Source organism: Doryrhamphus excisus, linkage group LG3 (genome assembly GCF_037039965.1).
Source record: "Doryrhamphus excisus strain RoL-2023G ecotype Guam linkage group LG3, RoL_Dexc_Guam_v1.1, whole genome shotgun sequence".
NCBI classification, from domain to species: Eukaryota; Metazoa; Chordata; class Actinopteri; order Syngnathiformes; family Syngnathidae; genus Doryrhamphus; species Doryrhamphus excisus.
In genome coordinates this window covers 26,001,588-26,024,339 of record NC_136359.1, presented here as the reverse complement: position 1 = coordinate 26,024,339, position 22,752 = coordinate 26,001,588, and the positions used below count along the sequence as shown (strand labels likewise).

The following is a 22,752-nucleotide window of genomic DNA, read 5'->3' as shown; positions in this document are numbered from 1 at the left end:
CTGTATTTCACAAAATATTCACTTTTATCGGCCAATTCCCTGACTGCTGGCTCATTGTTGCAATTAGCAGACATTTTTTGGTCGTTCCGTTTCTTCCAACAAGCAAAGAAAAAGGTCATGACAGAATCCACTCAAGAAGTACTTCAAAGCTCTTCGAACTGGGAGTTAGTTTATTCTGCTACTAGAATCGTGTGGCAGCATACATTTCAACATGTTTGATTGAAGAGCACCCCCTTCCCATTTGTTATTTCCAGTACTCAAAGTAGCACCTAGACCAGATAAACGGGCAGGTTTCCCCAGTCAGCAGCAGAACTAAACAGGATGCAATCATCAATACAGCCATGCTTTCCACAAGTCAACACTTTCTATTGAAGATTATACAAGCAATGTCATTTGAATGAATATATTTCAGAACATAAGAGGACATTTTTGGCTGACAAGTTCACTACAGACACAGCTGGGTTACCTCTTTGAATATAGCAGAGCACAGACAAACATCACCTGCCTTTATGACAGGAGATTCCAATTGAAAGAGGCGCTAACTGAGCAGATGAATGTGTCACAATGTCCACTCTGGAATGCTACTATACAGATGAATAGAGACAGTGATCACTGCTTGCCTTTCTCCACCATGTCCAAGGAAAGCAGCAGCAGCAGAAGAAGCCAATGCCACCAACACTCAACGTCACAAAATGCAATAATTTAACTACCTAGGGTAAAAATAATAATAAAAAAAGAAACCACACTATATATTCGATAGTTAGAACTCAGCCATAGGAAATCTAAAAACGATAGAGAGTTTGGTTTAACACGTGTGAGGCTGCAATACACATATGCATCTATAAGTTGAAAACAAAACAAAAGAACGTATCACTGGAGCAACCAGCATACGTCCCCGCTGGAAATACATCCAAGTATTTTTTTTACAGGTTGTCACAGTGACTCTTATAAAACGTCATAATCCTTCTTATCCTTTTTACCTTCACCCTCAAAGCTGTCTGCTCCATCACTGTTGTCATGGCGACGCTTGCGGCTGCTGTTCACACTGAAGCGAGGGTTAGCCTGCGGCAGAGGGTCCATACCCAAAATTTTATGGATGTGACGGAACGCCAGCAGCCTCAGAGCAAACTGTAGACACACAGAAGTAAAATGATTGGACCAAGACTCAGGTATGTTCCATATTATGCCCACTGCCAGCCTGGCACAGTCAACTTATAATAACTTATAATCATAAGTTCATCCACTTGACCAGACATGACGCACAGCACAGGTACAGCTTTATTTATTAGGTGTCATTATTTGTAGATTTTTACATTTTTTACTTAATTTATTTACAGGGGGTTAGTTATTTTAATAAAAAAAAAATAAAACTCTTATTCTAGCTATGTTCTCCAGAGTGACATATTTCAAGAATGTGTATCTTAAGACTAACCAACAGCTGATTAAAACAAATTCAGGGCCTCCTGAAATGTGACAAAATTGTCAAAAATGTGAAAATTGTAAAGTACTGAACCCAAAGACCTGCAAAAACCTCTCACTATATCGGAATTGAACTTGTGAAATACCACATTTCAAAACCCTGGTGCCTTGGTTCATGTCATTCATCCGTTCCAGAAACACATTTTATAGAAAATAACTACAGGTTTACATGCAAAATATGAGGACATTACATACCTCTTAAATGACAATGGCTTTGTCTTTACGTCGTAAAATTCGGGGGTCTTGCAGCCTTTTTTTCAAAGACGATGCTAACCAGTGGTAGAACGTGCACTGTGTAGTCTACTGAATCTTTTCATCTTTTTACAGCCATATTGAACTGAAATGTGAATTATTGAGTATCTCGTTTACAACTCTGGCCTTTACAGTCATGCTTTTTGTATCCAAAATAAACTGGATTCCTTCATGAATGAGTGGCAAGCTGGTTGGACTCAACTGTCCGACTTTACCGTCTATGGAGTATGGATCAAGCAGGAAAAGGGACAATTTTCCCTCTCTACAAAACTCTATTCCAACCTTGCTCTCCATGCGTGATTGTGAAGGGTAAATTAGTAAAACCAATATTAAATGTTGAGTTGCCCATTCTGTTGTAGCTTGCAGTAATTGGTCATTCATCAATAATTGGTCATTCTGCTGATAAAGCTATAATTATTATCCATGCAATGTGTTTTGTGTTCAAATTTGAGTGTCTGGAACGGATTGTTTGGAATGGCATTATTTGTATTTTATATATATATATATATATATATAGTCTGAATTGTCTGAATGAACGTTGTCAACTTCAGACAAGAAGCTAGTTCCATCTAGAATGCTGTGGAGGAGTGATCACCGACATACACAAGTATACACATTTCGAATAGCACAAACACAACAGTCAAAAATGAAGCTCGTACTTGGGCACTTAGGGTTATATCCTCTCTCTGCTGCTCCCCCACAGGTGCTAGGGTATCTACAGCATTCTTTTCACAGGGATCCATCAGTCCTGGCCCACCTGTAAAGACAAATCATCTACTTAGGAGTTCAAGACAATTTATGTTCATACACATCTGCCATATCCTGGCATGTATATTGGGTAACAGGAGTATAGAGGTGACGAGAGGGTTGAAATTTGGAGTGAGTCCCTGTAACCCAAAACTGTAATGCAAGTGATTGTTGTTTTGGTAAAGTAGTAGGAAAGTTGAAAAGTGAAAATTGGGGTTGGTAATTAGAGTAATTAGCTCTGGAGGAATAAGTACCGAATGAACAATTACAGAACAAAAATACTGAGAAATGGTCCTCAAAGCATTTTCCCATCACAAAATGAAGCACTTTTGTTGAAAAGACAAATTTGGACATCATGTCAACATATTCAATTTGAGATGGCAAAATGTAAAATATTCTTACCAGAGAGCAAAATCCCAGATGAAATACATTCAAAGACACGCCTCAGTGCATCGCCTGGGGTGAGCGGGGCAGCCGCACTGCTGATGGCCTTTTCCACAAGCAGCTCCATGGCCTGAGGAGCGAACAGTTAGTACAGCTTAGATTTCCAATATACTCAGACAGCAGAGTCTGGAAGTAGTAAGCAGGCATCTGCGACACAAGGCTGTCACAAGATCTAGTGAGATTAAAGAGTGGCAACACTTCTTGTTCAGGAAAGGAAAACTTCAATTAGGACTGGGATGATAATACATGAATCGCAGGGTAAATGAAAATGAACTTCACGTGTTAGCGCGTGTGTTTTCTTCGTCTCTCCACCACCAAACAGGAAGAGAGTTCGCTGCATTCCTTTCAGGACCTTGGCATGTTTGTTCAGAACAACAGCATGAACAAGGTGAGCCCTTTTGTCATGCAGTCTTTGTCTCGGTGGGTGGAGGCCAGACTGGTAGCATACGGACAGTCAGCATGCATATTTTTGGATGACTACTTTTCTTTATTACTAGCATATTAGCTCTGAAACTTGCCCCCAAACGTTCCGAAATGTTCACAAAATGTGAGCGAGTGAGACCTCTCACACTGACACAAACGTTTATTTGTGTCAGCTCAAAATAAGATTAGTTTATTTGTGATACTGATTTCAAATTCTAAATGTGAGTAAAAAGCCCATCAAGGAACATTCAGAAAAGGATTATTATTAAGGATTTGCCTCAGTGCACCTTTCCTTCATGAAATGTACAAATGAAAATACCTAAAACACAGGGCAATAGTAATAAGACATTTCAGATAAATTGCAAACCAAATATTTCATTTCCACCACAACACGGACAAGTCTACCGCCAACCCCCGTCTAGTTCCTCATCGGACACCGGGGAAAAACCAAGCAAATCAGGTGTGTGGATCTTCACTGCTTTCCAAATTGTCCAGGAGCTATTTGTCCATCCCTGCAACAAGTGCCCCCCCCAAAGGAGTGTTCAGTACAGCAGGTGACACTAGAACAGCAGAGCGGTTGGCTTCTACTTGAATTTGGAAACAATTTTAAAAAGGTACAAGCTGTTTTCCACTTTCTGCTCCCCACTACTGTATTAGCCTAGCTGCTAGCGCATTCATATTAGCAGTACGTTTTGCAGACAGGAATATAAACATAGATTCCATTTGGAGGGGGATACTCACCCATCCTGGGAAGGGTGACCAGGTTGGGACTCGCTGACAGAGATCTCGCAGTATCCGGATGATGATCACACAGGACTGGAGTCCATTGGCTCTAGCCTTGTGATGCAGTAAAGTTAGATTTATTTGCTAAACATGTGCGATGATGACAGTAAATCAGTTCTACGAGGTCCAAAAACTACTGTGTATAATGGAAGCTTGAGTATGGTTTAAGGCATTAATGAGCCATGAAAATTTGCCATCAGCTGCCATTCCCAGTAGTCTTGTACCTCACAGTTAGTAAGGGAGTACAAAGTTTGCAGGATGAGCAAGAAAGGAAGACTTTTCTTGTCATCTTCTAAACCCTGACCCAAGGTTTATCCAGGATTCCACAAACATGTATTTCAAAGTATAAGATCCACCTGAGAGGAAGGAACAGGGACTGAAGGAGCCCAGGAAATCTGACATATTTGACCTGTGATTTTGCACAACGCTATCACAGGAAATGAGTCAGATTTTCCTTATTTCTCTCAATCCCCATTTCATTCATGTGGAATAAAAAAATATTTTCTTCAAGTTATCGTGCAGCCTTATGGAATTGTCTACTATATTGCAGTGCATACGTCATTGAAAAGGAAATACGGTGATGCCAATTTCCAGATGATGACTCCATATGGTTTTGTTTGGACTTAAAATTGTGCACATTTTCTTCAGCATTAGAAGGTTAAAATGTGTGAAACAAGCTAAACAAATAATGCATCGCATAAGGCTACAATAATAAAGTAAAATGATGTTCCGAACCTGGAACCACTTAGCGTGGCGCAGAGCAGCCAGAGCGTCAAGGCATTTTTGCCTGTCCAAGACGTCCGCTGGGTCTTTCACCATACCCAAGGTTACATCTAAAAATGAATTTGAAGTGTCAAAATGCTGATGGGGAATGGGTGTTTGACCAGGTCAGCAAGGCTGGCAGAGAACAAACATGTTGCCACACATACCAATTAATCTTTACAAAGCAACATCCCTTTTCTTCAACATGGCAGCATTCAAAATCTGACTGCACCAACCTTAATGTTAACACTAGTTGACTAGCTAGTTAAGTCATATTTGGGAAATCATTTGTATAAGTTGATCTTTAGGCTGCTTTATTTAGAAAGCAAGTCCACATTGATTTCGGCTGACCCTCGTTTTCAATTACCTTTTTATCAGGTAATAGATGTGTTCTTTTTCTGTACGTTGTCATTCTGGATGACTGTGAAAGATGTGTTTTCCAGGTGGGGGTGGGGGTGGGGGGTTGGGGGAAGGCCAAGAATTAAGACAACGACCTGATAAAAAGCCCCATGGCAATGGTAGGTGTGGCAACATTTTTGGGATGTGGGAAAACCTTGGTCAAAAATCCTTCCGGAGCTGTTGGGCCATACCAAACAAAGTAACGAACACATTCTTTTCTTGTAGTCAAATAAGGTCAACTGGTCATTGTGCTGGACATGTAAACACTATGAAATACAAAAATGCAGTAGCAAAGAGTGCTAAAGGAGAGAATCAAACTTGCAGCAATCAAAAGGTTAGAATATCACTGCATGCATACCCAGAATCAGTAGGTTGGAATAAGACATCGACAGTCAATGTATGTCAAAGGCTGTACTCTGGTCCAACCAACAATTCACTGACATTCACCATCAATCAAATCAATCAAAGCCTTCATACCTTAGCCTCAACAATACTCCCCTAAGGAAAAGTTTAATCTTACAGCTTCCGACTATTGTCAATTCAAAAATTCATGATGCATTAGAAAAAAAGATATAGACATTGCTGGTGACCACGTTTTGAGTTGTCTATCTACTCAGGGGAGCACTTTGGATCAAGAGAGGCAGCATGGTTAACTGTTCACCAGTACACAAAAATAGTCTTTGTTTCCTGTGGAAAAATATGTTCTCCTTTGCTATGGCGGGGATTCTGCTGCTGCGAGTCAAATATTGATTTGAACACAGCTTGGGTGGCCAAACAACAACCCTGATATCTTTGCACAGTCGGATTTTGCTAAAGTTGATTTCTTTGAGAAAATCTAAAAACTATACGTTTCTAAAAATGAGCAGAACACGTGTCTTCCAAATCGACTAGAAAATGTAACCAGAATCCCTGAGAACACAGGAAACAAAACAGAATTTCTCCAGGGAATAAATAAGACTTATCACAATGCAAACACTGACCATGCTTAGCTAGAAAAGGATAGCATCTGAGAAGAGTTAAAGAGCAAAAAGACTAAGGGCAATACTGCTGGCACTTTTAACACTTTACATTCCAATTGATCTCTACATTGTATGTAGCAGTAGACGTTGAAGAGGGAACTGTTGCAATTTCATCTTAATTTGAAAGTTTCAATTAAAATAAACTTTCTTTGCTGGTCTTTTGTTTAATAAATTTGATACCAATAAACTATGAAAGAAGGAGCCGATTGCTGATTTTAGAAGCCCATTGTTTCGTGTTAAACAAACCAACACGATACTTTTCTGAACGTTTTTGTAGCGTGCCAGCAGCACAAAACTCTTGCTGTCAACCAACCAACTGGAAATGACTGCGTAGGACAGTGGTACAGACAAGGAGTTGTAACATGTGCTGTGATGGCATTCCCAACCTCCATCCAGGCCATTTTCCTCTCTGATGACAGGTGAAGTCAAAGTGATGGTCACTTGCATCTTTGGCTCTGTGCAGGATGTAAGAATGATGGCTGCTTCTTGGACAGAGCCTTTAATATCATATTTTTCCGACGTTACTATCTAGAAAGATGAAAGCAAATAAGTAAAATGATCAAAACAAGTATATACTGTTTTGTTAGCTGAATGTGGTGCAGTTGAGAAGCCAAAGTCGTTTCCATCAGCTGCATAGTACAGTCATGGAAACAATTATTCGACCAGCCTTGTTTCTCCGGCTTATTTGTTCATTTTAATGACTGGTACAACTAAAGGTTCAACTGTTTTTAGAAATATAATGACAACTAAAATTGCTCATAAGAGTTTAATTTAAGAGCTCATATATAGCCATTTCCATGGTTCCATGGTGTACTGTCAAAAACAGGGCTCTTGGCCATTGAAATTGAAGAAAAAAAGGGTGGTCTAATTATGTCTTCCATGACTGTAGGTAGGGACAGTTGCAGTCAGAAATGTACAGCTAACTGGAAATGTATTGTAACTGTATTAAGGTCCAGATTATTATTGTTATTAACCTTGGATTATAAATCCTTTTTATGAACAGATCTTTCTCAAGATGGAATGGTAGCACAAAAAAGCAGTGGGTGCACAACTTTGAATGAATTTTGGGATTGTCTGTCATTTTCAAAAGGTCGGAATTAAATATGCTGACTCAAATGCACACAGTTACCTAAATCTTACCATAAGTCATGCCGAGGGTGCCAGAATGTTTTTGTGTGTTTAACTTGACAAGGCCAAGCCCTATTATCTTCTCCTTAGTGATTAAGATTGAATGCAGCTGATGGTCTGTCGTTGACAACATAAAAGGATGTTGCTCGGTTCTTTGGACTTTTCCACTGCTCACTACTCATTTTAATCAAATTTTTATTTAATTTAATCCACAAAAACTAATTTAAGCCAACACTCCAAGTTTTTTAGCTTGAAAATCAACTTCACATCAAGTGCAGTGGCCAGCACAGATATAGCTAAAATGAGAATAGAAAATACAGTACTGTTAATTGTTTGGGGAGGAGCTCCACAATACGCGTGAGGAGATTCTTGGTGGGCTTCTCTGAGCAGAGTAGGACTAAGTTGACATTCTTGTCCCCACGAAGAAGCAAACCTTTGGCAAGGACACCCACCCTCATCACGCCCTTCAGGGATCTAGGATGTTACAAAAGGAAGATGTAAACGAAGTTATCATTATAAATGACAACATGAACGTAAATATATAATTTTACATCAATGATAAAAGCAATGCAAGGAAAAACACAAAAATATATTGTTGTTTCCTTTGTGTATGATTTCAGCTGTTAGAAAATGTATCATATCTGTATATGTGTATTACACGTGTTAGTTCTAGATACATGTGGTCCTCGCTTTACAGCCTTTCCAGTTTCAGCGTTTTGTGTTTGCGAACGTGTAGAAAACTTCATTTTGGTGGATAACAAGAGATTCGCTGACGAACCAGTTCAAGAGTGGCGCGCTGTGCAAGATACAATGTGTGTGTGAGGCGCACGAGTAGCCACGCCACTCTTAACACTGGACTTAGCAAGCATCATTAAGAATAAAGATGGTATTTTAACGTCTGGACTTGGTAAGGTTGATCAAAAGTAGGTTTACGACATTCAGTTTCAGTCTATCATGCTTACATATGCGTTAGGGCAGGGGTCAGCAACCCGAGATCCGGAGCCGCATGTGCCTCTTTGTTGTGGCTCACTTTGCAATGCTCAAATTTTTTTTAACACCCGAGTGGGGAATATGCATGACTTTGTAATGAGTTACAAAAAATCCAACTTTGTCTGAGACCATGAATGTATCCTGGCCGAGTTCTGACTGGTGATTGGATGAGCACGAGGAAGGCAGGGGAAACCAGGGTTTGGCAACCTGCGCTGATTGAGATGTGACAGACACGTATTCCCCCCATTTTGTAAGCATCAATTTCCTCCTCCCCCCAAAAACAGAAACATCTCAAAAGAAAGTAGAGGTTTTCATTCTGCATGGACAGATGCTCTTGTCTTCTCTGCCTACGATGCTGGCTTACATTACATTACATTACGTTGTCATTTATTCCAAAGTAGATGTGGATATGTAACAGTGATCGTCCCTGCAGTTCAAACCTGTACACAACGGGCTCCAACCAACAATCACATCTGATTGATGAGCTGCACATATGCATGAGGCCAAGTCACCTCTTCCAAATTTTCAATTGAACCCGAGCGACAGGGCGAGTCTCTTTCCAGCCAAGGAAAAAATCTGTGCATGTTTAATTTTGTTTGTGGATGTCATCGTGTACACGGCTTATGACGCGATCCCACTAAACTATTCAGGTCTCTCTCACACAGGTAAACATGGAGGGAAAAAAGTAATGCTAGCTATTTAACATTTCTACATTTGAAATATATATTTTTTTAAAAACAGCAGCGTGGGAACTGCACCAGACTAAACAAATCAGGTATAGTAGTAAACAGAACATATGTTCTGTTTAGACTGTGAGTGACTTGAGGAGATCACCAAGCTACACCAAAATTCAACTTGCATCAGAGTTTAGGAACAAAGTTAATTATGCACTACAAATCTGACATGATCTAGTCTAGTATGTATTTGTTCTTATTCCATTTTCTAATCTTGCCTTTGTTGTATTATTTTATGATTAAGTTTGTATATTTTTGCAGAGCTGCTGGAAATGTCAATTTCTGTTGGAGATGAATAAAGCATCTATATATCCATCCATTTATCACAAGGACCACCTGTGAGCAGAATTATAGATTATCCTACTTGCCCTTTTTGCAGTGTGGTTGGTGACTGTAGTGTGCTTTTTGGCCAATGTTAAATTTTGAAGAAGAATCCATTGTGATCATACCTGTCACCGACTTCACACCTTTCTTTAGATGGCTCTTTCTTTTCTTTGTCTTCTTCTTTGGCCTTCTCCTCATCTGTTATTATGTCCGAGACCAGCTTGAGAGCACGCTCTGTGATAGAGACAATTTTCTGAATAGACTGCAGCTCTTCCTCTGAGGGGTAGATGGAAGCATGCTTGGTCATGACATAGCGGTCATCCGAAGAGTCAGGGCGCCGTGGGGGCTGTGGGGCACAAACATTAAATTCAATGAAGTGGCGTGTTGCTCTCTTCCAACGCAATAGAGAAGAGATGAAACAATAGTGTTTTTCATGTCTTATGGCAAATCACAAAACTTCAGTGGTTTGCTACTGAATCTGTATTCTGCAGTTGATGTTGTGCCAAACAGCAATAGCAATGACTAGTATGACAGACTATAAGCCAGTCAGCTCATCTACACAGCAAACCTGTTTAACCCAGCAATTACAATGACATGACCTTACCATAGGACCCTGGGGCTGTAAACCTGGGATGCCAGGTCGAACTCCAAGTAGACCTGGAGGACCAGGGGGACCCTGTTGATACCCTCCTTCTGGAATGCGACGTCGCTCATCCCAATGATGTTCTTCCTCCATACGTCTCCAGAACATGCCCTCCTCGTATCGTCTGAAAATAGAAGCCAATTCTTCTATCATAGTCTTTCATAAATTAGGTCCTTCAAAACAGATTGTTCAAATTAAGTGATGTAGCCAATTTGTTGATTGTTTGAGGCTAATATAGGCTTTGCATTTCAATCTATATTTTTGAGGAAAAAGGTTTTTCTTTTTACTCATGTTTGCTGAACTGCTTTGCGTTTTAATCTGCATTGTAATTGCTGGTGGCTACCAATACCTAAAGTCTGCAGAAAGTCAACATTTATACTTCTTGTCTATTGTAAATGTAATCTTTCCACAAGTAAGAAGTCATCACAACAACCATACCGCATTTCCATTCTCCAACGCTCCTCTTCTTCTCGTCTTCTCCAGTATTCCTCTTTCTGCATCTGTTTTCTCATCTTTTCTTCTTGAATCTTGCGTGCTCGAATACTTGGCTTCACCTCTACCTGCAGGTCCGGGTTCACCTTTTTCTAGTTGTAAACCAAAATACATAAATCTTCGCATTCATTTACAAGTGTTGGTGCTTCTGAATCTGACATGGCGGTATGAACTTGTTAGCGACTATAATAAATGGGCTGTTGCCAAACTTATGGGAATAGTAATTTTCTTAATTGTTAAAATCGTATTTACAACACCATTTTTGCTTTGTAGTATTTTGTACCTTGTCTGTTTTTAGTCATCTGAAAGTAAAAATATAAAGGAGAGCAAAAGAACATCCTTAAAAGTTGCTTTTGTGCTTAAAAGTTGAAAAAAAAAATGTCATTTGGGAAATAAAATGGATAAATATTGATTGATTAGGGTTTTGGACGTTTAAAAAAAATAATAATTGTTGTGATTTACAATCAATAGGATTTTGGAAATGTAGGATTTTGTTTTTCCTTTCAGCTTTTTCATGATTACGGAGTCGCCACAGTGAATCTTTTTGATCCGCATACTCATTTTTGGCTTGAGCCCTTTAAATTCCAGATATGACTCAAGAACTAAAAAAAAAAAAACCAAAACATCAAACCTTGTACTGCAGGCGATGTCGACGTCCCTTCAGGTGCATTTCTTTTGCATTGGGATCGTTGAAACTACATTCACAAAGCTTGCAATGGAAGCGGATGACTTTGCCTTCATCATTTCGGACCTAGAAATGAGTCACATGTTAAAATAGCTGTTGCAATTCATTCTTAATGAACTGAGAACTGTCCATGCACAGTTGGACTGAGACAGACCTCCTCAACGTAGTCATGGCCAACAGGCTGGACGTCACTCTGCAGTGCAGCGAGTGCTGATGTGGTCAGAGAATCAGAAACTTCGGTTTTTGCATCCAGAGCACCTGAGGTGGCCATAACAATCTTGGGATTCTCCACTTTGCCCTCTTCATGCTTTGCTGTAGTATGCAATTTATTTCCACCTGCATTCACACATCAAGACATTGCATAAGCACCTCTTCCGCACTGTTAAAAAAAGTTTAAGATATTTACTAGTAAAACATTCTTGTGAGGCCAGTGACAGACTCGCGCCCCATCCAGTATGTATGCATCTCTTATTGTCACTAGGGCCGTAGGTATGTTGGGGCCTATCCCAGCTGACTTCAGACGAGAGGCAGTGCACACCCTGGACTGGTTGCCAGTCAATCAAGGGTAATCTTTGGTTATTTCTATAGACCACCAAGTATTTTTTTAAGAACACTTAATTATTTAATTAATACTGACCAACAAAATTGATCTTGGGTGTGTTGACTTTCTTTCCAGCTGTGCCAGCGTTGGCAGGGGACAAATTGCTGGCTAATGGGTTCTTGACACCCATTACGCCACTGCTGACTAGGTTGACAGGTTTTAGGTAGGAGGTGCTGGATGAAGCAGTGGAGGAGGAAACCACCCCCAGAGAGCTGCTGGTAGAGGAGGAGTTCAAGGTAGACGTGATGGTTTTGTTGGGGACAGCTGAGCTGGAGGATGATATCTGAGTCACCATGCTGGGTTCAGTAGAGGGAATAGGCTTGCCAAGTTTGGTATGAAGCTTCACAACCTGTAGAAAAATAAGTTGGCTTAGGTCGATCATCATCAGGTGTGATCAATATCTGTCAGTTTGACACAGCCAGCCTCATGAGTTTGAAACTTGTCAGCCACATTTTACCAACAGACTAAAAAGACCTTCCAGTATCGTTTCACACTTTTCAGAAGTGTCATGGTTATGTTTGTGATTTTAGTGGTGTTGGACTGCAATACATCACACAACCTTTTCTAAGTAGTTCTCCATCACTGCAAAAGACTACAATAAAAAAAGTACACAACAGTCCACACGCACTGAAACATTTGATCAGCAAAGTAAATACAAACCAAACAGTGCAACATGGTGTGCGCTCACAACCAGTATGTCACCAAAGAAATGCTGCTCTTTAACACGGTAGAAAAAGCCTTCATTTCAAATGCTACGAAGTGGGACAGTACCAATTGTTTGTGAGAAATACATATGACAAACGACAACTCCACAAATTTAGAGAGTGAAAGATGACATACTAAAAGAAATGTTCCATTATTATATTATCATTATACTGTAAGTCATAGCAATGGTTTATTTTGGTACTTTTATTTGGTGACCCACGCACAAATGCCCAGACTGGCGATTCCATTGCATGATGACTGCACAACTTACGAACGTTTATGCACATAAGCCAATGTCCACATTGACTTTCAATTGATTGTGACTTGACAATTGATATGGTGCATCATTATGCCATATATTACAGCAAATTGTTATCATGACAGGCCAAGCAAACAGATTGCTGTTGTTGTGATTAATCTAATAAGGAATTTGAATAGTTTGACAGCACTAATTCATACCCATACCTTCTGATGTTTGGCTCCACGGATATGGGCAGCATAAGCATCTGCACCGGTGCAGGAAACATCACAAAGCTCACAGCGAAGTTGATTTTGAGAACTTCGGGCCAATAACCCAGCACTGCTACCACTGCTGCTGTTCGTACTCTGCGAAACCTTCAGTGCCGCTTCCTTCTTCTTGTGCTTCTGGCCTTCCAGGTGCTCCTTGTAAGTCTACAAAAGAAATTGATCAACATCACATCTCCATGCTGTGAGTATTATTTGAGGCACCTGCCTCACTTGCCTCCCCTGACTTTATGGCACTGGCTGCTGATATGTGAGGGGTGGACTAACTTTTGAGGGTAAAAATACTGCATACCAGTGGTTCCAAATTATTTTCTCTCATGCCATCCAAACCATTTAAAATAACACACAATTTACACACAATTCTAGGAGATGCTGGCACCAGCATCGTTCAAGTATGAAAAAAAAAGTTGACACGTATACCCCCCCATGCCCCACTGTTTGAGCACTGCTGTATACAAATGGATACAGTTTAATAATTTGGCAGTGTACAATGCAACTCACCTGGGGCCCAGCACAGCTGATCTTACAGACATCACAATAGTGGATCTGGGGTGGTTTTGGTGGCTGCTTTGGTCGGAGCTGCTTATTCTGAAAGGGGGGTTTCTTAGTGAAAGTGTTCCCTGTCCATGCAGCGGTTGCAGCTGCCACTGCCTGTTTCTGGTGCTGCTGCTGTTGCTGGTAGTAATTTGAGGCTGCTGAATATACTGCTGCTTCATATCCTGAATATGAAGTTCCTAGAATAAAAGATGATTTTTACAATTTAATTGTCATCTTTCATTTGGGACCCATCCCACCTGACAGAGGTACATGGGTTAGGTGCATTATGTTAGGTTAGGTGAACAATCAAGAGTTTCAATTTATAAAAAAATAAACAGGCTCTTTTTTCTTTCTCATTCACCCAAATGTACTACATTCATGTATGACATAGCATCAGTACTAGATGGTGGGGCCTCATGTGGCTACGGAAGCATTAATTTTCACAGTCAACTTCATTCCAATCCGGCCCTAAACCTTGCAGCGATGTGAACACAAGTGAATACTCTAGAAGTACTTTCTGGTATAACAACAAACAACCAATATCGATTAGGACATGGCATTGAAGAAATGCTTTCTTGGATTGTGCGGTTGGCAGGACGACCCAGAGGCCGGCACTAAGGATGCCAAAAAATGCATCCACCAGGACAATTAAAGAAGTCTAAATAAAATGGGGTAATGAACAATGGCCTAGACCATCAATGCATGCACATGAACTTACAGCATCTGTGGCAAATGTGACAAAAATCTGAGCCTAAACCCACCAAGCACAAGAACATGGAAACAGAAAGGTGACAGAGGAACCCCAAAACAAATAAAAAGAAAAGGTTGAGTTTGGTTAATCAAATTTTAATATGTAGTGTAGAAACCTACCAGAGTAGGTGACAGCATTTGTGCTGTAAGTTGGACTCTGCGAATATGTCGGGACCACAGACGCTGCAGCAGCGACAGGCTGGACAGTAGAGGTTACAGGATAAATGGAGAAAGATGAGGTTGCAGGGCTGGGAGCAGCTGGCTTGATCACTGTCACCTGACGGGTCTGCTGAGTCTGGGTATATGATGTTACCCCCTGACTATATCCTGGTTTGGGGGCTGGAAAACAAAATGTGAACATTTGTGGGTCTTACTTCATTTGAGATGTCATAAAATTAAAACACACAGTGGGGAGAAAAAACTTTTTAATAACTTTCTTATTGTAGATAAAAACGTATTTCCATTTGCGATTAATTCTGAGTTTTCTATGGACAAGAAAATGTGATTAATTACAATGAAATATTTTAATCGAGTGACAGCCCTAGTTACTAACGACTTCCTGAGTGACTGTGTTCCCAGCAGCTGTGAGATGATTAAGAATTTGTATGGGGCTCCAAAGGGAACATTAGCTTGCATTCGTTCCATGTTTGAATTGTTTGACCAAGCTTCTGAATGGTATGTGTCTATAATCTTAGCCTTTATTAAATAAATGAATGCATGTGTTTACTTGTACCTGTTTGGTAGTAGGACTCAGCTACAGTAGGTTGTGGCTGAGCAGCAGCCACTGCTGCGTTTGCAGTTGGCTGCTGATAGTACTGCTTGCTGTCATAGGTAACTGCAGTAGCTGTGGACCGGACATAGGAGTAGGAATCCTGAAAATGAAATGCTGTCAGTCAGAATCCTTTTCTTATTCTTGCTCACTAAATCAGCAATTCTGTATTGTCACTATGAGGTACCTGCCAATTTGATTAGGAACTACTTTTAAGACCTTTTCAAGACATCTAAATAAAAAATGAGGACTACACGGGAGAAAAAATATATAGTTCTTCACAATTTCAAACTGTTTTACAGTTAGGTAGTACCTGGTAGTTTTGTGAGGTGACTGGAGGTGGCGGTGGAGGAACTTCCGGCTGACGCTGTGTATAGCCATAGTCAGCAGCAGCATGAGCAGGCTGGTATCCCCCGTATGCTGCAGCGGTAGCAGCAGCAGCCACTGCAACAGGTGCTGGCCTCGCGACAGCGACGGTGGCTGCTGTGGGGGCATAGGCTGCTGCCACAGTGTGAGCCGCCACCGGTGCTTGATGAACTGTATAACTGGCCACTGTGGTGGGATGGGTGTAAGCTACCCCGGCAGTTGGCTGCTGACTGGAAGTAAAGAACAGAGGGGTTCATGTTTGTGTGGGAGACCTAAAAAGAAAAAATCCGACAGAAGGAAACAAATTCTACTTAAAAACACTACTAACTGGCAGTACCACTCACCCCTAAGGTACTGGCTTTTGTTGCCTACAAAACAACTTAAGCCCTGTCCATACCGGAAAAGTCCTGAGATTTTTTTTTTGGTGGGTTGAAAAAATAAAATTGTGTCCACATTATCCCGAATTAGTAAATAATTGCATCCAGAAAGGAACAGCTCATGGAGTGAAAGAGATGTAATACACAAGGCAGACCTACTGTGGAGCTGTCAAGAGACACGCAGACCGAACCACACGATTAGGGCTGCAACAATTATTCAAATCATTTGAATACCTCGAGTACAAAAAGTAGTCGAGGGGGTTTTCCACGTTTTGAATAATCGCTTACGTCAGCTAGAAAAAGTGTCTTGTTTTTTTGAAGCAGACATGACACCAGGCATGCTGGTTGAATTTTTGGCTAAAAAGTTAATGAATCGATTTAAATTTATTTAATAGTTTCAGTTCATATCAAAACTTGTGAGTGAAAAGTTTCACTCAGTTGGACATCTTTTTCAAACTTATACTGCCAAATGACTGACATCACTAGCACACGCTGCTGTTGTGACCACGTGGGCTCTATCCAGCTGTGGCAGAGTTTGGAATCAAATGCTTATGTCAAGAATACCATAATCTGAGATTTTAGATGCAGGCCCATGTCATGTGATACCATTTTTTGCTGACACTGGCTTGATAATAATAATGATGATCGGGTCATGTTGCCACCAATATTGGTTTCATTTTGAAGTGATAAAGCAAATGGGCAAGTGTTCCACACTTTGAAGGAGTTGCTGCCCCACACACTCTGCAGAGAATAATTTTCTACTGCTGGTCGAATATCTTAAATTCAACCAAGTCCAAATGATGGGTCAGTTTTCTTCTTCACCCTCTACACCTGTTCACTTTCAGCCATCTTTATGGACTACATTGGCAATGTGTTGCAGCTTGTCAATCATGCTTGCAAATCTTGATTGGCTAGATTGTTTATAGAGAGCTGCAACTATTAATCAATTAATTGGTGATTAATCAAATATCCAATTAATCGACTATTGTGGTATTCAAATAATCATTCCATGAAAAAATATGCAGAGATTTCAGCTTCTGGAATCTATTTTTAATTTCTTTAGCCATCGATGAAAGCAGACGCATTATCTTTGTGTTTTCGGCAAAATAAGATATTCTTACTGACTGACTGAGCAAAATGGTGATGGACATTTTTGCCTCTTTTCTGATATTTTGAAGATCAAAAGACTGCCACAAATGATTATTTTGATAGTGGACTAATTACTGATTATTTTTTCAATTAGGAGACTAACAGGATGAAAAAAATACAGGACTGGACTTTTGACTTCATATTATGTATCATTGTTATTTTTAATCATTCTGTATTATTGCACTACAAATGTGAAGTGATCCGTTCTGCATTTATGTCATCTCCTATTTTCTTTTCTCTCTCCTTTCTGCATGGGATGTTTTATTTTGTGATTAAGTGTAATGTGACATTTTCGGGGAGCTGAAGAAACAGGAATGTTTCCATTGCCCATTACAAGTATGTATACTGCAGATATCTTGGACAACAACGTTATGACAATATTGCGCCGCCATAAAAGTTATTGCCACACTGTGAAGGGGCATATAGTATGACCACCAGAGCTGCCGTACAGCGTGGATTAATGACTCTGAATGCATCCTCATAACTGCAGCAGAGGGATGCCGTCCCCTCCCCCCGTTCGAACAATAACAGCAGTGCAAAGCATCTCGCTGGTGTATTACTGTGGCAAAGCGTACAATCGGCGACGACCGAGACAATATGCCGTGTGCTGTCCGACACAACGTAAGCGCCGGTGGTCCCCTTACCTATATTGTGCGGCAGCGCCGTGTGTAAATCCAAAGTAATTGCCGGTAGCCATTTTGGCATCTTCACCAAGCCGGCTGGGCACTGCGGAGGACAAACATACAGGGTTACGCTAAGCTAACTGTTAGCATCGAGCTAGGCGAAACTCTGAAACGGCGAACAGTTGTTTTGATAGTGTCTACAGAAGTAGAATCGGTAAATATTGACACATTCGCGCCGCTTACCATAGGTGAAGGATACAACGGGGCATATGGGAATCATTGGTTTCGTATTTTCTACCGACGATTGAGGAGGTCAGCGTATTCGTATTACATGTCGTACCCGGAAATGTCGTCTATACGCCTGCGCAGATGATTCATTAAAAAACGTCAGCAAGCGCGAGCCAGCTCGCCAGCTAGATTATCTACTATATACATGATTTATGATATTATCACATAGATACATATATCGTAGCTAGATCGGCCTAAATAAATTAATTCTAACTAGGAAACAGAATGCCCGAAATAAAGACAGAACCTGGGTACTTTTCACTACATTTGCAAGGCAAAGGGGTCAGAAAACACACAGTATTCATGGGAAAACAGGAAATCAACACTTTTTGGGGGGAGTTGGGGGAATAATCATAATTATCTGCCCAATATCAGCATAATAATGCAATATCGGTTGATAGCGGTATCAGATCATGAAACCGATATTTTAAGAAAATGCTATATACAACACACCTGTGTTCATTTTACCACATTATCTGCTAATGTCAGTATGGGAAATTGAGAGTTAGACAATATCGGTATATAAGTTTTCGGCAAAAAAGCCAATATTGGACAGCCGTAAATTTAAGCAGTACTGGAATTTCTTTCCTGGGCCAACTGATTTCACATCTAGTGCTACTTTCCGTGAACAGCAGCAGCGTGTCAAGCACCTGTCTGATTGTCACTACTCATCATGGCAGACTGACAACTTTTGGACAAATAAGGATCAAGAATCTTGTCTTCTTCAGCCTGAATATACGGAGGATGAGCTACAGGTTTTAGAAGCTGAGCTCGCAAGATGGGAGAGTGAAACTTCCAAGTTAGCAGACCTCAAGGAAAAATTGCAGTGCAGGGTTAGGACAGGTGTGCTCGTGAAATAACGTTTAAGGTTGCAAAAAGGAATGTGAAAGGAAGGTTAGTTAGGGCTAGTTATTAGTTATCCAAGTATTTTACTGAATATCCATTCATCCATTTACTATACCTCTTGCCCACACTATGGTTCAGGATATGCTGGAGCCAATCACAGCTGTCAATGGCAGGGCGTTCATAGACAGACAACCATTCACACTCATTGATGAAAATGAATGAAACATTGATACCTATGGACAATTTAGAGTCTCCAGTTGACCTTGCATGCATAGTGTTGGGACTTGGGAGGAAGCAGGAGGAGATACAAACCCACAATCTGCTGTCCGTTAGGCCAACATACTAGCCACTAGTCCACTGTGCAGGCCCTCTCCTGAAAATTGCTTTGATTAATTGAATAATAAGATAAATCATAGAGGAAAAGAAACAGCCTTTACTTAATGAAAGAGCAACTGGTTTCATGTTTTCATACTGTGCAAGAAACATTGACGTAATGGCAATTGCAAACACAAATAGATATTTCTAGTAAGTACACGATATACCATGAAGTAAAACACAAAACCTTGATGCATTTATGTCGTGCATGTGGCAGCTACAAGTTTTTGAAAGCAAGACCATTTCAACGAGTCCATACAGGAAGTTTCACACATTTCTTGTGTCAGCGCTGTAAATCTGTAAATCATTGTGACCAATCACCAAAGCTCTTTTTCCGTCTCTCTCGTGACATGCAAACCTTTGACTGCCATGAAGGAAGACGAGCACGTCAACGTGCTCAGGGCTGAGGAAATGTTACCTGCAGCTGAAACCAGATCTCTGCTGGCGTGGATGTTCTTCCAGTGTTCTTCTTCCAGTTTCGGACATCCTGCTGCACTGTCTTCCCACTAAGTCTATATTCTCCTTCTTAGACAGGGGATGTTCCCTATAATACTATAGATATATCTATACTATAGATATATAATACTAAATCTATAGAATAACTTTGATAATGAAAGTAGTAAAATGTTTATTTATATGTGACACTACAGTCATTATTTTCTGGTTGTTTCTTTCAGCTTATTCCTGTTGCCACAGTGGATCTTTTTCACCACTGCTCTCCTGGAACTGTCAGTGCACTGATTCTGGATGAAAAGTCTTCTCCATATCGTTAGTTCCTGCAGATCCGGTATACACGCCATCATGGAGGCAAAATCCATTTCACATATCAACTTATAACACAATCATGTATGTTGCTGATACAGATATGACCTCCTGTCTCCATTCAGCTGCTCAAGGCAGATGGTTTCTTACCATTGGTGACCACAGAAGTGTTCATGGGGGTGAAATGGTGGATTGTTTTGCAACATGTGCAGACTTCCTGAGAGAACGATTGCTACACAACACCAAATACACAGAAATATGTGTTTATCAATCCTTTATGCATGTAAAACTGTAATTGTAAAACTCTAAAACTAAACTTGTTGTTTGAGACGAGCTAATAGGATGCTATCATGGATGTTTTGTGATAAAATACATTACAAACTCAGGTGGACTCACACAGTGTGTAAACAACACAAGATGCTAACCAGAAAAAATACTGGCGTACATATTTGACTGAAAAACATGCTAACTGAGGCGTACGCTAACCCAGGTTCCACTGTACAGTCATCCCTCGCTTTGTGGCATTTTGTCAGAAATGAATGATATCTTTTTCGTGGCAGACTGTGGTCCATTATTTTACTCTAACCATATTCAAATATGAGCAATATGTAGTATTCTGCTTGCTAGCTTGCTCACTGGCGGCCGTCTCGAGTCCCTGCAGCTTAAGAGTTGCACAATGTAATGTACATGATGATAATAGCAGTTAAACAGTGACTTTTGGCGTGTTTCTTAAAGTCTACAGGGCTCTTATAATGTAAAAAAAAACAAAAAACAAATAAAAGTGATAAACAGCTAACAGCTAAACAACTAATTCCAAAAATATTCTATTTATGAACACTGAATCCTGTATTGTGGAAACTCGTTTATTGCGGTCGGATCCAGACCCAATTAACTGTGCTAAAGGAGGGATGACTGCGTTAGCAAGCTTCATGGATCTATCAAGGATGTTTTGTGATACGCTAGGAACACAGTTGGATTCATGCAGCGCAGCAACACAAATGACAAACAAATATATGCAAACAAAGGCAAAATTGTGGTGTAAATTTTCCACTTTAACTGAAAAACATGCTAGTCAAGGCGTAGGCTAATCAAGGTTCCACTGTATGTTTTTAAGTCTTCAGATTGAGGATTTGTTGCCAACAAATGTATAAATACCTGAACAATTATGAAAAATCAGGTGAACGGCTGATAAAGGACCAGTGCCCGACAAGCACTTCCTGACATCGTATTATTAGGGAATGCTCAATGCACCTTCCCAACACATTTGGGAGAGCTGAAGTCCTGGCAGCAAAGCTCACACATCTCAAAGGAGTCATCATTTATTATTTACTTCTCTGTAACAATACCAGAGCTAAGGTTGAAATACCAACCTGTAAGAAGGAGCAAATATCTTGGAAAAAAAACACTTTTACTTTTCTAAAGGGCTTGTGTAGTAGGACAGAAATACTGTAACCGTGGTCTGACGTGCATATAACACGTAGTAACAGTAGTAACACGTAGTAACGGTAGTAACAGTGTATGGCACGTTGTGCACCGTGTGAAGTCAAGTCCAGCAACATGACAAATAAAAGAAAAAGAGTCAATTGGTCTTAAGGTCTGGTCACCCCAACATTTGACTTGACTTTGCTCAGACTGCCAAAATGGCAGCGGACCATTTACTGACTGAAGTGTCAAGTGACATTATAGAATCATCCTTCGATCCCCCAAGACATGTACAGTATAGCTGGGGGGGTAAGAATGCTCGTTCAGATGCTGACGTGAGCAGGTCCGGTGTCACGATAATACTGCTGTTGCGTGTTGGCTGAAGGAGAAAGTACTGTCAAAGTGATGAAGGATTCCCTGGTTTCCTTGAGAGCCTGACGGCAGACAGCAGCAAAGGTTTGGGTGCTGTTGGGTGGCGGCGGAGGAAGGAAGGACAACCCAAACCTCAAGGGACTAGCAAAAGAAAAGGCACTTCAAACATTTCCATCAATTCCAGTGTGCGTGTATATGTGTGTGTATATATGTACTGTATATACTGTACGATGTGACTGTTTACACCAAATGCCCCTCATGACACAACCCTCCCATTGGGACCAGCGCGGGGGGGGGGGTTGTTTCCAATGAATATACTGTATATATATATATATATATATATATATATATATACACTGTAGATAAGTAGGTGCGTACGTATACACAGGCGTTGTCGTGAAGGAAGGAATGCAAAGACATGATAGAGTATAAACACTTGATTTTCATATAAGTGTGATTGATATAAGGATATACAGTGGATCCTCACATAGTCGCCATTTTGTGCTTAGAATGTCCGTAGTTGGGCTGCTTACTGGTAGAGAATCCATCTCGTTGACCCTACCTGCGTACTTCAACTTGCTCGAGGAGGTGTTCTTCATTTGCGAAGCATTCAGGCGTAAGGTACGCCAATCCCTGTATCATTCCTTCATTTCTTTCCCCATTTCAACCCATCCGTCCATCCTCACTCGGGATGGCTACAGCAGGGTTCAGCCTGGGCCGATGGCGGGGCGTGTATAGACATCCACACTCGGGGGGAATGGCAATTTAGAAACATGCATGTGTTTGGAAACCAGATATGCCCAAACGGAGATTCAAGCCCCGGTCGTCCAGATCTCCTGGCTGCGTGGCCAACATGCTAAAGCTAAACAACAGCGAATAACGTTTAGTTCTTCGTTTGTTGCTGGCTGCTCTGAATTGATTGGCTCACTCAAAGGCCAAATATTCCCACTTGGGGGTGTGGCATCGTCTTTTTCCCGCCTA

The 22,752-nt window shown here is 40.7% G+C and overlaps 2 protein-coding genes and 1 long non-coding RNA gene across 6 annotated transcripts in view; 1 reads left to right on the top strand and 2 right to left on the bottom strand.

Annotated features, from left to right (window-relative positions):
- Positions 1 to 142: 142 nt before the first annotated feature.
- Positions 143 to 18,108, bottom strand: zfr (zinc finger RNA binding protein). 2 transcript variants are annotated; one of them, XM_058071391.2, is made up of 20 exons: positions 17,950 to 18,108; positions 17,728 to 17,809; positions 15,505 to 15,787; positions 15,156 to 15,294; positions 14,543 to 14,761; positions 13,637 to 13,869; positions 13,076 to 13,282; positions 11,942 to 12,254; positions 11,459 to 11,640; positions 11,251 to 11,370; positions 10,566 to 10,711; positions 10,089 to 10,251; positions 9,610 to 9,830; positions 7,760 to 7,910; positions 6,695 to 6,836; positions 4,864 to 4,961; positions 4,087 to 4,182; positions 2,881 to 2,992; positions 2,391 to 2,488; positions 143 to 1,128 (listed from the first exon to the last, which is right to left on the bottom strand). In XM_058071391.2, exons 1-20 carry the CDS (start codon positions 17,984 to 17,986, stop codon positions 946 to 948), a joined length of 3,225 nt encoding a protein of 1,074 aa, XP_057927374.2. In that variant the 5' UTR covers positions 17,987 to 18,108; the 3' UTR covers positions 143 to 945. The 2 variants fall into 2 exon arrangements, 1 of the variants encoding a protein (XP_057927374.2); XR_009129648.2 differs by lacking the exons at positions 143 to 1,128; positions 2,391 to 2,488; positions 4,864 to 4,961 and having other exon boundaries at positions 2,941 to 2,992.
- Positions 17,637 to 20,486, top strand: LOC131128494 (uncharacterized). Its single transcript, XR_009129649.2, has 3 exons — positions 17,637 to 17,704; positions 19,893 to 20,002; positions 20,079 to 20,486. It is a non-coding gene; the product is annotated as an uncharacterized LOC131128494 (long non-coding RNA).
- The window catches only part of LOC131128489 (tight junction protein 2-like), a 57,085-nt gene continuing 54,569 nt past the window's right edge, over positions 20,237 to 22,752 (bottom strand). For all 3 annotated transcript variants that reach the window (XM_058071386.2, XM_058071385.2, XM_058071384.2), the window contains exon 24: positions 20,237 to 21,912. In XM_058071386.2, the coding sequence (XP_057927369.2) occupies positions 21,723 to 21,912 (190 nt within the window). In that variant the 3' untranslated portion in view covers positions 20,237 to 21,722. The remainder of the gene's footprint in view (positions 21,913 to 22,752) is intronic.